The sequence below is a fragment of the Dermochelys coriacea genome, chromosome 10 (genome assembly GCF_009764565.3).
Source record: "Dermochelys coriacea isolate rDerCor1 chromosome 10, rDerCor1.pri.v4, whole genome shotgun sequence".
Classification (NCBI taxonomy): domain Eukaryota; kingdom Metazoa; phylum Chordata; order Testudines; family Dermochelyidae; genus Dermochelys; species Dermochelys coriacea.
Window position 1 is genome coordinate 45,222,231 of NC_050077.1, and position 17,137 is coordinate 45,239,367.

A 17,137-nucleotide genomic window follows, 5' to 3' on the forward strand; every position below is an offset into this window, starting at 1 on the left:
GCTGAATGTGCAAGTTAGATACACATTTGCACACTTCAAAAATTTCAGAAAGTAGGTGCCGAACTTTTCTATCTGATTCCACATCTGTGAAAATGGAACTAAATGTTAATGTTTGTAAAGTGTTTTGAAGATTTTTGACATCCTGATTTTGATTACGGGCTCTTCCTTCTCTTCCCATCTCAATACTATTTTCCTGACTTTTCACCTTGACAGTTCACAATCCACCAGATCCAACTGCAACGTGCTTCCTCTCTAATTAATGAATTAGACATTCAGCTCTGGACCAGCTCCCCAGTCATCACCTTAAGCATTCTCTTAACCATGTCTTCACTAAGCATTGCTGTCCACTCTTGGCCCCATTTCTCCCTATTTTGTGCCAGTATCATTTGTGCCAATATTTCAATTGTACAGCTATCTGAACAAGTTAGTGACGAAACAGTTACGCACTCAGAGCTACTTCACGAATACAAGAAATCTGGTCCCTATTTCTGAGTTCCCTCCCTCTTTCCCTGATAACCATCTATTCAATTACATGTATTTCAGGTTCTCAAATCCATCAGTTTTGTGAGTTGTAACTGGTCTCTCCAATAATAGACGACATTAAAGCGGGGTGGGCAAACTTTTTGGTCTGAGGGCCACATTAGGGAATACAAATTGTATGGAGGGCCATGAATGCTCACAAAATTGGGGTACGAGAGGGAGTGCATGCTCTGGGGTGGGGCTAGGGATGAGGAGTTTGGGGTGTAGGAGGGTGCTTTGGGCTGAGATCGAGGGGTTCGGAGAGTGGAAGGGGGATTAGGGCTGGGTCAGGGGGTTGGGACGTGGGGAGAGGCTCAGAGGTGCAGGCTCTGAGCAGCGCTTATCTCAAGCGGCTCCCAGAAGCAGTGGCATGTCCCTTCTCAGGCTCCTACGTGGAGGCACGGCCAGGCGGCTCTGCATGCTGCCCCATCCGCAGCCACTGCTTCTGCAGCTCCCATTGGAGCGTGTAGGAGCCGCAGCAGGATCATGCCGCAGCTTCTGGCAGCCGCATGGTGCGGTCCGGGACCCTGCACCCCGGCTGGAGCACCGGAGTGGGGCCGAGCCGCATGGTTCGGCCCCCGACCTGGTGACCCAGCCAGGCCCAGACCCGGCGCCCCAGCTGGAGCGGGGCCAAACTGCGTGGTGTGTCTCACGGGCTGACTTAAAACAGCCTCGGGGCCATAGTTTGCCCACCCCTGCATTAAAGCCATAGAATGGCTGCTTCAATCAACAGAAGAATTGAAATTATTTGGCTGCTTGCGAGAAGCATTTTTTCTTCAGTAAGTTTGCCATGGTTTTGTCAAAAAGTTCTGAGTAATTTTCTGCTCAGTGTTTGGATGCCATGATTAATATGACTAGAGAATCTATTCCCAATTCTCGATATATACACACTTCCTTGGTACTGGGTAGGATGCCATACCTTCAGCTGCACAGCATATAAAGAGAAACATCTACTACAGGAGAAGTCTTGCAAGAAGTCTTTCACAAGACAATGAAAGAACTCACTGTACAAAGACGACCACATCTACGCTGAGAGCCCTCAGATTGGCTTGGAGCAACTAGAAGTATTCCTCCAAAATGGTCCGGCTGATGTTTTTACTCCAAAACAAAAAATAAAAGGAAGCTACAGGTTCCAGACTAGCTCAGTACCATAAGAGATGCAGGTAGGGTAGAAACAGTGAGGGTTTACACAGCTTTACAAGAAAGTAGTGTGCTTGTCTCCCTTACAATGGACAGCCGACTAAGTACTGCAAAAAGACATTTCTCTTTACCACTGACCTGGTCTTCATAAAAAGGCCAGATAGTTTGGACTTATTCCCAAGGAGAAGGTCCAAAATTTACAGAGGCACAGGCTATAGTGCACATTGGTCCCTTGACACTAGTCTCAAAACCAAACACTACAACAGTAGAGATGGGGCAGCCCAAGAAGCAAATGCACTGTATGTCAACCCAACATGACCTGCAAACACTAGGTTCTCATGGGCAGGAACTGCCTTTCTGCCCTCCATAAAAAAGGAAGGACTGTCTTGTCAGCAGAATTCCTCTCAACTGCTGCCTGCACACAGAAGTAGCATAGCTCTCCTTCAGTGCAAAACCAGAGAAGTTGGGCGTGTAGTTCATGTTCTGCCCTTTGTTCTAGTGTCTACGGGGAGGGAATAGCTTAGTGGTTTGAGCATTGGCCTGCTAAACCCAGGGTTGTGAGTTCAATCCTTGAGGGGGCCATTTGGGATCTGGGGCAAAATTGGGGAGTGGTCCTGCTTTGAGCAAGGGATTGGACTAGATGACCTCCTGAGCTCCCTTCCAACCCTGGTATTCTATTATTCTAACTAGATTGCTTGGTGCTGCCTGTGGGAGAAGGGCGTGCACCTCTGAAGCTCCCAGACCTCTCAGGAATCAAGAGATAGTTTTAGATGTTACCTGAATTGAGAGTGAAATCTCTCTACTTCTCTCCTCCTGGCCTTGAGAACAGAAGGTTTGGAAACATGTAGTTGGCCAATCTCCTCCAAGTAACAGTTTGGAGCTTCCTAAGGAGATGGACACACTGACCACACCTAACAAGTAGGCAACATCTGCCAGCTGCACACAACTAGGAAAGCCAATGAAGGGATGGTCTGATATAAAATGCAAGACTAAGAATTCTAAATACCTGAATTAGGTTTGTTTTTGTTTGTTTTTTAAGGGTAACACAGATGGAAGTTGAAATTTATTTATTCAAGCTTCATTTAAATTTCTGTAATTAAAGAATACCTGAAGCTGGTCCTAAATGGTTGAGTTCCGGTTAAGTGTCTCTTGCACCTCTTTCCTGATTAAGTGTTGTGAAACACCTCAGTTTGGTGTAATACATGTTCTTATTTTACAGGGCACAGAGGATAGGCGACTTGGCTCAGGCAGATCTGCTAGACCTGACTCCCACTCCCAATTTCCTGACTCCCACTCCCATGTTTTAACCACTGTCAGGCCACAATGTGTCTATTTGTATTATAGAGGAGCAATTGATCAAAAGGAAAGCTGTATTCCAGCCATTTGCTATGCTTCTTTAAAAAAATTTCACAATTCACTGAAGCTGTTGGGTGAAGGAAGAGACACGAGAACCCACATTGTGTGCGCTCCACATTACAGGCATTGTACATGAACTGAACACCATCTCCCCTGAGGCACATAATACTGGGCATGTGAAAACACTCAGGCACTCTTTACCCAGATTCCCAAAAGTCAATTGCATGCCACTAAAAGGACAGAATCCAGCCATTTTTCACGTTTTTCATTGTAATAAATCCTCTATAGCTGTCCACCTGATTATGCATACATAAGGTGGTCTGGATGAAGGTATAAGTAATGCAGGGAGCACTGTGGTCTTCAATTTTGGGCACTCCTCAGATTAAGGTGGAAGGAAACCAAGCTCTTGGAAGATGTGGCAGACAAGGCTATGCCTACCCTAGAAAAATCATGTCATTGTCATTTGATGAGTTTAAGGTATGACACCATAGTTTTGGAGTTGCACCATCCCCAAAAGAGACCTCTTTTCAGCTGAGATTTTCCCCTGCTTCCTCCATCATTGCTCACAACGAATATGGAGCACTGCACAGCTTGGTCTCTACCTTTTAACCGGTTTTGCTTCAGCCTGACAACTTATCGATAACTTGGGCACTGCATACAAAATGGAAAGCTTCTTACATGCCATGGATAAACTATGGCTTACTCAGACATTGTTTAGAAATCAACTATACAGACAGAACTAAAGAATTGGAATAGTTTAAATGAGTTTTCTTAAATAGGTTATTAAAAATAGAAATTGCTTTTTTATTAATTTGCTTTGGGGAATGAGGACTTTTTGGTTGTCCTTTATATTTTCAGAGTATACAACTTGGGTTTTTATGGAATCAGAAAAATAGCTGCTTGATAACGTGTTTCTGGAAGTGCTCAATGTGCTAAGTGCAGTACAAAGGAAGGCACAGTACCTGACACAACAGGCTTGCAATCTTTAAAAAAAAAAAAAAAAAAATTGCTGGGGCAATGAAATCATGGACACAGACAACCATAATTCTAAGGTGGCAACATTTCAATGTATAAGTGATAACCCAAACAGCACCATTCACTGGGATCTGCATGATATCCCCTACACCATCATTCCAGTTTAAGAAAGGTGCCACAGCTATGCTTTTAAAATTCTCTAAGCATCTATTCTAATTGAAAAGTCTAGTTCTCATTCAATATATTACCCTAGCCTGGGATGATGATCTCACCTCTGTTCAGCCAGAGTTCAGTATAAAATAAGTGTAGGGTGAAAATGCTGCCTTCTGTGCATGACATTTGTAACTGTCAAGATATTTTTAAGTAATACAACCATTAAATTAAGGTTCTACTTACCAGTTTGATCGCTACATATTCGTTGGTATAGAGATTTTTGCCTATGAAAAAGAGAAAGACTTTCAGTATCACATGTATGATAGACAATATTCCTAGCCTAAGGAGTCATGCATGATAAAGTCTCATTGTGCACTGTAAGTGCAAAGAGCAATTTAGACAATACAATGAACAGACCAAACATAGGTATAATTATTAATAATCCACAATAAGTATTATAGCTCACCAGGCTAGACTAGAAACAGCTTGCACTAATTCAGGGTGGATAAGAGTTTATTTAAAAAAATTAAAGTTGATTTTTACTTAAATCGGATTTATTTAAATTAAAGGCTTTTTAGAAAATAAACCAATTTAAAATTAAAATAGATTATGACAAGCTATGTTAAGGCCTAAATGTACCATCATCTATTACAAATATTAACCAGTACACATCCACTGCCATTTTAAATAGAGTCAAGCCACCGAACTGGTAGAAGTCACTGACAAAGCACATCAAACCAGAGTTTGTTGAAGTATTAAATCATCTTTTGAAAGTAGTAGCCTCTTCTGCAAGTGCAGAGAGAATATTTTCTTGATTTCAGTTTATTCAACTAATTTAGTTCAATAGCTAGTTAATTCAAAGTTAAGAAACCAATGGGTGTTGAAAAGGAAAAAAATTTTGTCTTCCTCTTCCAATCTAAGAATCAAGTAGGTGTGAGAGGATGAGATATATAATTCTAGAATCTTGGTAACCCAAAACAAGTTCAATTCACTAACTACAGCTAATACTTCCATTAATACATTTTGATAACCTTCCTGATAAGCATGCTGGATACATAAAAAAAAAAAAACCTTATTTTTTTTTTCTTATTAGTTAAATAAAACTATTTTAAAATACTGCTTTTGTGCATTTAATTGAATTGGAATTTCCATCCAAACAGAGCTTGACACAAATTACTAGATTCATTTTTTTTACTTGTAATTTTAGAAAACTATGAGCATTTCTTAATAATAAAACATATAACAATTAGGAATCTGAATAAATGTCAGTTAAGCTAACCAATTGCCTAAATACATTTGTATAGACAGAGTTCTCCTGATTTACAAAAAGCAGCACAAAATTTAGTGTAAAGGCTCTATTTTGATTACATTTACTCTGCACCGCAGTGCGGGTTATGGGGATACAAATAGCAAAGAGTTGCACTTTAACTGCCCCGCGTGGACGTTGTTGATGCAAATTAAAAGGCACCTACTCTGTGTTAACGTAGAGGATTACATTAACATGAACGAGGCACCTTTTAGTTTGCACCAGCAGTGTCCACACAGGGCAGTCTGAGTGCAACTTTTTGGCGTGCTCCGCAATTCACAGCCCAAAGTCTGCACAATGCCGCAGTGCGCACAAGCCTTAAATTGAAAATCAACATGTTTTAATAGTTACCAATTAATGAAAATCAACTTCTCTTTAGAAAGGTAACGAGTACAAATACGAAGCACAATTCAAGTCAATTATTTAAATAGATTTAAATCAGCAAGCAGAAAACCTTGTTACTAAAGTTGGTGATTTAAATAAATCCACCCTGCACTAATTAGCAAGGTACCAAAGTTTTGCAGCTCACTACATACACTGACTGATTTATTATCTGTGCAGTGTTCATGTTCAAAACATATATTGAGAGATGTTCCTTGGGCATTTTATGCTTTTTTATTTGTACCACACCCAAAGGATATGCGAGGCACCTTTCTACAGTTTGTTACAAATGCATTCGTATCACAAGAAACCAAGAGAAGCTACTAAATCTTACTGCTTTCAGAATTAAATCTCCTCTAGGAGCTTGAATCAGGCTAGAAATTATAGGCAGTCGCTTTACTGGTTTTCAGTGCTGAGGCCTATGATAGAGGTACACCTACCTAATAACGTGACAGGCATACTGCTTTTATTTCTACTGCACTGCATTGGCACAGCACTTGCATAGATGTATTTTCTGTACTTTAACAACACAAAGACTATCCTTAGAATCTGGAAAGATCAATAGAACTCTGATGGCTGCAAAATGGAAATACTATTGAACTGCCCCAAAGCTGAACTATTATTCACTTGCAGGTAATGAAGGAAAATAGGGCATGTACTATGGCATAGGAGGTAAAAATCAGTGTTCTCAGGCTCTCAAAACATGGGGAGCATATCAGGTTTTTTCATCATAGTTCTCACAGTAAAATTGTTCTCATTTTACAAATGGGGAAACTGAGGCACTGGGTGGTGAAGTAACTTGTCCAAGGTCACCTAACAGGCTAGTGGCTGAGCCAGGAATAGAACCCAGACCTCAGTCAAAGTCTAGTGTTGTATGCCCTTTGCCACACTGCCTCCGTCTGCCAAGAAGTTTTCAAAAGGTGCCATGAAGTCATTTTTAATTAAGAATCAATGGGAATCTTGTTTTACTACATCAATCTAGGAATTCAGGGACTAAATATTGAAAGTGTGAATTTCAGCAGACAATAGCAAGCAGGAACCTACACTGTAAATGAAGCAGAGGCAGAAGACATCATGGGACTGAGCTAGTTTGCAGTATCAGCTTCTCCTGGGTCTGCTAAGCATTCACTTCAGTTTCTGCAGTAAATGAGGTATTCAAGGCCAACATAAGACAACTGAGGTAAGACCACTAATTTATCACCAATTAGTGACATGCTTGGAGCCAGCTAAAAGTTGTGCATAGTGGGCCATCCAAATGTGCTATCCTATCTGGAGGATTGTCAGCTATCCACCCTCCATTTGTCTAGCCACAAGAACAATTCTATAAGTAAAACTTTAAAATGCAGCAGTCCAGCTGCCTAAGCTGACAGGGATGAAAGGTGCTAAATGTACTGCTAAGATAAAGGTGCTGCCTCTCAGGGCTTCCACCTGGGATGCTGACAGATGCCAACTGACAGATGCCACACTGAGTAATTTTCATTGGTCAAACGTTTTCCAGAAGCTGGATTTTACTACAAAGATGCATAGAGCTGTAAGTCTCAATCTGTTAAAAAGCCATATTGTTTAGTGCTACAGAGATCACAAGGTCCCAGAGCCTGGGCTCCAGCCTGAGCCTGAATATGTACATTGCAATTTTATAGCCCCCAAGCGCAAGTCAGCTGATAAAGACCAAATGTGGGTGTTTTATTGCCATGTAGACATACACAAAGAGAAACCTCATGAAATATGGTGTATGGCAGGTCAGCCATGAGCACTCCCAGTTCACTCATGCATCTGGCTGAAGTGATGGCGACTAAAAAGAAAACCTTCATGCATAGATATGACATGGAACATGTGGCCATCAGTTCCAAGGGTAGTCCAGTAAGTACTGAGAGTATCAGGCTGAAGTCCTATTGCAGTGCAAGTTTCAACACCGGTATGAAGGTTCTAACAAGACCTTTTGGGAATCGAATTGTGGTAGGATGAGTAAAGAGAGAGAGGCTTCTGTTGGAGGAGGCAGACCTGCAGCAAGCTGATAGAAAGTCCTGAGGTTCTGGAGATAGTCTAAAATAGCAAGGATACCTGTTGATTCTGGGGATAACTGATTTTGTTGCATCCAAATAAATAAATGTCTCACTTTGGCTAAAAGACAGGGAGTACTTGTGGCACCTTAGAGACTAACAAATTTATTTGAGCATAAGCTTTCGTGAGCTACAGCTCACTTCATCGGATGCATCCGATGAAGTGAGCTGTAGCTCACGAAAGCTTATGCTCAAATAAATGTGTTAGTCTCTAAGGTGCCACAAGTACTCCCTGTCTTTTTGCGAATACAGACTAACACGGCTGCTACTCTGAAACCTGTCACTTTAGCTAGGCAGCATTTTCTAGTGGAGACTTTTCTGCTGTAATGGAGAATAGTTTGAATGGCTTCTAATCATGAAAGCTCTAGGTCTGGCACCCCTCTGAATACTGGGCCACAAGATGAAGAATGTCTAGGTGACATTCTTTTCTGACCCAGAAGAGGTCGGATAATGACATTCAGAGGAGGTCCAGAAACAGGAATTGTCTGGGCCAGCTGAGTGCGACAAAAATGTCACAAATTTCATCCCCGTTGTGACAAACTTTTCACAGAACAAGAAGCAGCAGGGGGATAGGAGTGCCTCAGGTGGTCTGTCCAGGATAACAGAAAGGCATTGCCCTTGGAGTCCTGGACCTAGTGCTGCTTTAGAGCAGTATTAGTTGAATTTCTTGTTCATCTGAAAGATGAACAGGTCCCAAGATGGTGTTCCCCACTGGGTGAAGAAGTCATTCAGGACGGAACTGCATATCTCCCGCTCATGATCTGTGGAGACATGCCTGCTGAAATTGTCTGCCACAGAATTCTGCGCAGCTGGTAATTATGGCGCTGAGAGTGTGATGTGGTTGCTGATACACTAGTTCCATGACTTGACTGCCTCTATACAGAGAGGATGCGATTTTGCTCCACCCTGGTTTTATGTAAAATATGGTTGTTACATAGTCCGACATTATGGAATGATGAAACCGTACAAGTGAAAGCAATGTGCTGCACTCTAGGTGGACTACCCTCAGCTCCAGAAGATTGATATGCGTTCTGGTCTCCCAAGGAGACCATGTGTTTGTGCTGTGTGATTGTCCAGGATGGGAAGCCCACATACAAGAGATGTGTCTGCGATAATGGTCATATCGGCTGGGGGTGGAAGGAAAGGGACTCTCGTGCACACATACACCATAGCAGGGAAGCTGTGACCTTGAGAAGGACTATCATCTTGGTATTCATGTTGTCTCTGTCTGATGAGATTGGAGCCAGGCCTGCGTGCAACGGAGATGAAGCCTGGTTCTGCTCAATATCTTCATCAATGATTTAGATAATGGCAAATTTATAAAGTTTGCAGACGGTACCAAGCTGGAGGGCTTGCAAGTACTTTGTAGGATAGGATTAAAATTCAAAATGATCTAGACAAAATGGAGAAATGGTCTGAAGAAAATAGGATGAAATTCAATAAGGACAAATGCAAAGTACTCCACTTAGGAAGGAATAATCAGTTGCACACATACAAAATGGGAAATGAATGCCTAGAAACGAATACTGCAGAAAGAGATCTGGGAGTCTTAGTGGATCACAAGCTAAATATGAGTCAACAGTGTAACACTGTTGCAAAAAAAGCAAACATTCTGGGATGTACTAGCAGGAGTGTTGTAAGCAAGACGCAAGAAGTAATTCTTCCACTCTACTCTGCACTGATGAGGCCTCAACTGGAGTATTGTGTCCAGTTCTGGGTGCCACATTTCAGGAAAGATGTGCAAACTGGAGAAAGTCCTGAGAAGAGCAATACAAATGATTAAAGGTCTAGAAAACATGACCTATAAGAGAAGATTTTAAAAATGGGTTTGTTTAGTCTGGAAAAGAGAAGATTGAGAGTGGTCATAACAGTTTTCAAGTACATAAAAAGGTTTTTACAAGGAGGAGGGAGAAAAATTATTCTCCTTAACCTCTGAGGATAGAACAAGAAGCAATGGGCTTAAATTGCAGCAAGGGTGGTTTAGGTTGGACATTAGGAAAAACTTTTTCCACTGTCAGGGTGGTTTAGAACTGGAATAAGTTGTCCAGGGACATTGTGGAATCTCCATCATGGGATGTTATAAGAGCAGGTTAGACAAACACATGTAAGGGATGGTTTAGATAATACTGAGACGTGCCATGAGTGCAGGGCCTGGACTAGATGACCCCTCAATGATTCTATGATTCTATTAATGGCATTATGTAGGCACAAGCTGTCATGAAGCCTGAATAAGGAAAGGCAGACCCTGACTGTGGTCCATGGTCAGATGGTAAGCTGTTTTATGTTCATGGCCTGGAATCTGTTCATACAAAAGTAGGCCTTCACTGATGTTGAGTCCAGGGTTGCTCCTATAAAAATCCATAGTTTTCATGGGCGTCACATGGGACTTTACATTGTTTACACAGACATCCAACGATTCCAGGAGACAAAGCAAGAATAATGTCACCAACTGGACCCCCTTGTTGGATCTGCCCATCAGCAGCCAGTCATCCACATATGGACAGACTGTGTGGCCATTTTGTCTCATCAGGGCGACCACCGAGGAGACCTTTGTGAAGACACACAATACAACATGGTTTTTAAAGGTTTAGTAGGTTCAAACCATTGTAATAGTCCATTTATGGTGTAACATGCAACAAAACACAGGTATGCTTACATTTCAGTCATCTTCCACACATTTCAAATCTTTGTAGTATGCAACTGAAGCAGACATTGGAGCTATTATATCTACTAGATAGCGTACTTAGATTTTCAGAAAAACTTTGACAAGGACCCTCACCAAAGGCTTTTAAGCAAAATAAGCTGTCATGGGATAAGAGGGAAGGTTCTCTCATGGATTGGTAACTCGTTAAAAGATAGGAAACAAAGAGTAGGAATAAATGGTCAGTTTTCAAAATGGAGAGAGGTAAATAGCAGTATCCCTCAGGGGTCTGTACTAGGTCTAGTACTATTCAATATATACATACCTGATCTGGAAAAAGGGGTAAACAGTGAGGTGGCAAAATCTGCAGATGATACAAAATTACTCAAGATAGTTAAGTCTAAAGCAGACTGTGAAGAGCTACAAAGGGAGCTCACAAAACTGGTTGTCTGGGCAACAAAATAGCAGATGAAACTCAATGTTGATAAATGCAAAGTAATGTACATTGGAAAACAATCCCAACAATATATACAAAATGACAGGGGTCTAAATTAGTTGTTTCCACGCAAGAAAGAGATCTGAGAATCACTGTGAATAGTTCTCTGAAAACATCCACTTAATGTACAATGGCAGACAAAAAAGATAACAGAATGTTAGGAACTATTAGGAAAGGGCTAGATAATAAGACAGTAAATATAATGCCACTATATAAATCCATGGTACACCCACATCTTGAATACTGTGTGCATTCTGAGCACCCCATCTCAAAAAAGATATATTGGAATTGGAAAAGTTTCAGAAAAGGACAACAAAAAATTATTGGAAGTATAGAACAAGCTTCCGTATGAGGAAAGATTAAAAAGACTGGGAATTTTCAGCTAGGAAAAGAGACAACTAAGTGGGTTGTCTAAAAAGATAGAGGTCTAAAAAAATCATGACTTGTGTGGAGAAAGTAAATAAGGAAGTGTTATTTACTCCTTTTCATAACACAAGAACTAGGGGTCACCAAATGAAATTAATAGGCAGCAGGTTTAAAACAAACAATAGGAAGTATTGCTTCACACAACACACAATCAACCTGTGGAACTCTTTGCCAGAGGATGTTGAAGGTCAACACTATAACAGGGTTCAAAAAAGAACTAGATAAGTTCTTGAAGGATGGGTCTGTGATGGGTTCAGTCACAGAGATTCCCTTGGGACTGTCGCTTGATGTGCTGAAATTACCTCTAAGCCCGTTTTCCCTGCCAGCTTGGGACTCCAGAACCCTGCCTTGTTGAGCCAGACATGGTAGCCTTCTGCAACACAGACCCAGGGTCTGGGCCATGCCCTCAAAGCTGCAGACTTTAATTGAGCAGGTTACCTGTCTCCAACACCCAGCTCCCAATGGGATCCAAACCCCAAATAAATCCATTTTACTCTGTATATTGCTTATACAGGGTAAATTAATTAATTGTTTGCCTTCTATATCACTATATTCTATATCACAGCTGTTTGCTCCCCCAGGTATTAATCACTTACTCTGGGTTTATTAATAATCAAAAGTGATTTTATTAAATATAAAAAGTAGGATTTAAGTGGTTTCAAATAATAATGGACAGAACAAAGTCAGTCACCAAGCAAAATAAAGCAAAAACACCCAAGTCTAAGCCTAATTTGTTAGTCTCTAAGGTGCCACAAGTACTCCTTTTCTTTTTGCAAATACAGACTAACACGGCTGCTACTCTGAAACCTAATACATTAAGAAACTGATTACAGGTAATATCTCACCATCACCAATAAGCTTCTTTCACAGACTAAAAGAAAGGAGTACTTGTGGCACCTTAGAGACTAACAAATTTATTAGAGCATAAGCTTTCGTGAGCTACAGCTCACTTCATCGGAGCTGTAGCTCACGAAAGCTTATGCTCTAATAAATTTGTTAGTCTCTAAGGTGCCACAAGTACTCCTTTTCTTTTTGCGAATACAGACTAACACGGCTGCTACTCTGAAGCCTTTCACAGACTAGACTCCTTCCTAGTCTGGGCCCAATCCTTTCCCCTGACACAGTCCTTGTTAGTTTCAGCAGACATCTCAGGTGGTAAGCAGGGGTTCTCTCATGACTGGCAGCCCCTTTTGTCCTGCTCCACCCCCTTTTATAGCTTTGGCACAAGGCGGAAATCTTGTCTGTGCTTGTCCCCACCCCCGCCTCATCAATGGATAAGTACAAGGATTAAGATGGATTCCAGTATCATGCGACATGGTCACATGTCACTGTAAGACCCCTAGTCTCCATTTTTCCTGGGTTGGCCCACACAGACAGGAAGGCTTGCAGGTAAATAAACCTTTTATAACCAATTGTCCTAGTCAATGGGAGCCATCAAGATTCTAAGCCACCATTAGTGGCCCACACTTTGCATAATCTCAGAGTTATACTTCATATTTTTAGCTTCAGATACAAGAATGATACATGCATACAAATAGGAGGAATATATTCAGTAGTTTATAACCTGTTACAATACCTTACAAGAAATTTTGCATAAAGCATATTCCAGTTATATCATATTCATACTCATAAGCATATTTCCATAAAATATATGGAGTGCAATGTCACAGGGTCCATCAATGGCTATTAGCCAGGATGAACAGGGATGGTGTCCCTGGCCTCTGTTTGCCAGAAGCTGGGAATGGGCAACAAATGGTACAACTACTGTACAAACAAATTGTGTGGCTAAGTGGGAAGTAAACAGCAACAACCCCAGCTCAGAACTTTAAAAGTTTGAGACACAGATTTAGACTGGGTAAAGACAGTGTCTTTACATGTTTGGATAGTACCTGAAACTGTGGGCCCTAACATGAGTGGGCCCTCTGGGGTTAGAGCAATATAAATACTGAACCAGTAGAGCTATTTGAGGTCAGGGTGTAATTTCTTCTATCCTTCTCATTGTCTTAGAAATTATTCTGAGGTCTCTATAAAATGAAAATTCTGAAGTCTCTATAAACTCCAACTGGAATGGGAAGAAAAAGCCCAAGAGTTATAGTGGGTAATCCAACTTGTAAAATGTCATGAGTTCCAGAGTTGTTTTGAAATGATGCACGATTAAGGTATAGACCAAGTCTTTTCAAAGATGTACAGAGAGTACATGTGGATGCCCTACAATTCTCATGGAGAGAAAGTAATCTGGAGTCAAATTTTTCATTGCAGATCTGTTACAGTTTAACAGTCAGATACTTAAATATTGTATTGGAATATAACATAAAAATGGCCATACTGGGTCAGACCAATGGTTCATCTAGCCCTGTAACCTGTCTTGGAATCATAGAATATCAGGGTTGGAAGGGACCTCAGGATGTCATCTAGTCCAACCCCCTGCTCAAAGCAGGGCCAATCCCCAATTTTTGCCCAAGATCGCTAAATGGCCCCCCTCAAAGACTGAACTCACAATCCTGGGTTTAGCAGGCCAATGCTCAAACCACTGAGCTATCCCTCCCCACGCTGTCTTCTAACACCAGCCAGTGTCAGATGCTTCAGATTGAGTGAACAGAACAGGAAAACTATTGAGTGATCCATCCTGTCATCTAGTCCCCGATTCTGGCAGTCAGAGGTTTAGGGACACACAGAACATGGGGTTGCATTCCTGACCATATTGGCTAATAGTCATGGATGGAATTATCTGACATGAATTGATCAAATTCTTATTTGAACCCGGTTATACTTTTGGCCTTCACAACATCTCCTTGAGTGGTAGCAGCTAATTTTGACCGCATCATTTTGTATGTATATTTAGCTCTACGTTTTCCAATGTGCAATACTTTGAATTTCATCTGCCATTTTGTTGCCTAGTCACCCACTTTTTCAGAACCCTTTGTAACTCTTTGCAGTCAGCTTTGATCTTAACTACCTTGAGTAATTTTGTATTATCTGCAAATTTTGCCAAAAGGTCCAATACAGATCCTGTGAGACCCCGATACTTACCCCTTCTCCGCTGTGAAAACTGGCCATTTATTCCTACTCTTCGTTTCCTAGTTTTTAAACAGTTATTGATCCATAAGAGGACCGTCTCTTCTATCCCATGACGGCTTACTTTGATTAAGAGTCTTTGATGAGAGATCTTGTCAAAGGCTTTCTGAAAATCCAAGTATATGTCCACTGGATCACCCTTGTACACAAGCTTGTTGATCCCCACAAAGGTAATAGATCAACAAGGCCGGATTTACAAAAGCTGAGTTGACTCTTCCAACCGACTGTGTTTATCTATGTGTCTGATGATTCTATTCTTTACTACAGTTTCAACCAATTTGCCTGGCACTGAAGTTAGGCTTATTGGCCTGCAATTGCTAGGATCATCTCTGGAGCCTTTTCTAAAAATCTGTGTTACATTAGCTATCCTCCAGTCATCTAATAGAAAGGCTGATTTAAGCAACAGGTTAAAAACCAGAGTTAGTAGCTCTGCAATTTCATGTTGAGTTCCTTCAGAACTCTTGGGTGAATACCAGCTTGTCCTGGTGACATAATGCTGTTTAATTTATCAGTTTGTTCCAAAACCTCCGCTACTGACACCTTAATCTGGGACAGTTCCTCAAATTTGTCACCTAAAAAGAATGGCTCAAGTGTGGGACTCATTCACATTCTTTGCAGTGAAGAAAATGACCAAAATTTTCCAACATGATGCCTGGTTGCTGTTCTGATGTTTATGTTTTAGAACTCTACAATTTATTTTTAAAAACCTTCTCAAGGGCATTCTTACGCACAATGATTTAACATTTAGATAGAGATCCAAATACACATAAAACATAGGTCCCTAATGCTATATTTAGGCACGCAAATAAAAAGGGATTTGATTTTCAGAAGTACTGTGCACACCTGTCACTCCCATTAACGTCAGTGAAATTTGTGGGTGCTCATTTTTGTCAGGATAAATTATTCCGTTCCAGTAACTTGTTTAAGCTATACTGGCAAAAGAACTCTTTTGCCAGTATAAGCTGTGCCTTCACTACGGAAGCTTATGGCATAGCTTTACTGGCATACCTTACAAGAGGAGACAAGACTGTTGGGGACATGGCACTGCATCAGTTTATGCTTGATTCAGGTTTGGATTGTTTTCACAGAATGAGCTATAAAATTTTAAAATAAAAACTGATTTCATTAATAAGCTAGTAGCATTAAGAAGCTTTTCAAAGTGAATAACTATGGATGTGTCTACACTGCACACTCCTAACAGAGTGCACCCTTACCTCTCTCCAGATGTGAGCCAATATTCTTCCTTCAAATCTTTAGAGCTTAATAGTTTGAATTTAGCATTGCCACATTTGCTGTCATTTTTAAAGCAGATGCACTTGCAAGTAGTGTCTTCTAACTTGGACCCTGCACATGTTCCAGACTTTTTTCTATTTTTCTTTATTATAGGAAGAACAGCCAGCTAGCTGACCTTCTCACTCCACATTTTCATGGTAGTTTAACCTCTAACCAGCAGCAATTTAAAGAGACAGCAATCTATGCAAGCTGGGAGTGCTGTTCAGTCTGACATGTGACTCAACAATTAGTTTCAGGTATTACACAGGAAACAGAAGCAGTCCTTATAATTCGGTTGCCATTACACATGTTTAAAAAAAGAGCTCTCATACCTCCATGGCTAGCAGCAGAAACTTAAAATTTGGTCAAAGAATGGTCCTGAGTTTTAGAACGGAGTCTTTGACAAACCCATCAAAATTGGTTCTGATTTGAGCAAGTTACAAGCTATTGAAAAACCAAAGTTTCCCATCTGTTTTGTTTAGTATAGCTTGACCCGGGCTTAATTCCAAAATGCGGCAGCCTTCCATTAGCACTGTATATGCATCACGACAATATCTCACTTCAGCATGCCACAGAACTAGTCCAGATGGGACAAAGATAAAATGAATATTCCTGCATCAAAATACCTTTCAGCCTAGGGGAAACTGCAGAGGGTTGGGAACTGGAGTTCAAGACACCCTCCTCATTGATGTTAATTCTGTGAGTATCATATCTGAATGAGAGGTTACGCAAACTGAGACAAGGACCCAGCTATCTGAAGACATACCTAGTTTAGAGTTTCTGGTGTTTTTTTTTTTTTAACTGTTTTAACTGTTTAATTGCCAATTAAATGAGCTACATCAACACCTTATTAAATGCTAGTTAAGACATTCCACAAACAAGTTCTGGAACAAAAAAAGTTCGTTTATCCTTGGGCTCAATTTAGAATCACAGAAATGTAGAGGTGGAAGGGGCCTTGAAAAGTCATCAAGTCTGGCCCCCTGTGCCGATGTAGGGCCAAGTAAACCTAGACCATCCCTGACAAGTGTTAGTCCAACTTGTTCTTGAAAACCTCCACTAATGGGGATTCTCAAGCCTATTCCAGAGAATAAGTATCATTATAGTTAAAAACTATATTTAATCTGGATCTCCCAGCCACAGTTTAAGCCCATTTCTTTTTCTCCTAGTGCCAGCAGCCATGGAGAACAATTGATCACATTCTTCTTTATAATAGCCCTTAACATATTTGAAGACTTACTGAGTTGTCCCCGTCCCCCCCATCTTCTTTTCTCAAGACTATACATCCCCTGGTTTTTTTTGTTGTTGTTGTTTATAAACCTTTCCTCAGAGGTCATGTT

General features: G+C 40.9%; 1 protein-coding gene across 8 annotated transcripts in view; it reads right to left on the reverse strand.

Moving 5' to 3' along the window:
* CSNK1G1 (casein kinase 1 gamma 1) overlaps positions 1-17,137 on the reverse strand; it is a 251,007-nt gene that overhangs the window by 133,171 nt on the left and 100,699 nt on the right. For all 8 annotated transcript variants that reach the window (XR_006274914.1, XR_006274913.1, XM_038418853.2 and 5 more), the window contains one exon: positions 4,387-4,427. Coding sequence is in view for 5 of the 8 variants with exons in the window: in XM_038418853.2 (XP_038274781.1) it covers positions 4,387-4,427 (41 nt within the window). In the remaining 3 variants the exon portion in view is untranslated. The remainder of the gene's footprint in view (positions 1-4,386; positions 4,428-17,137) is intronic.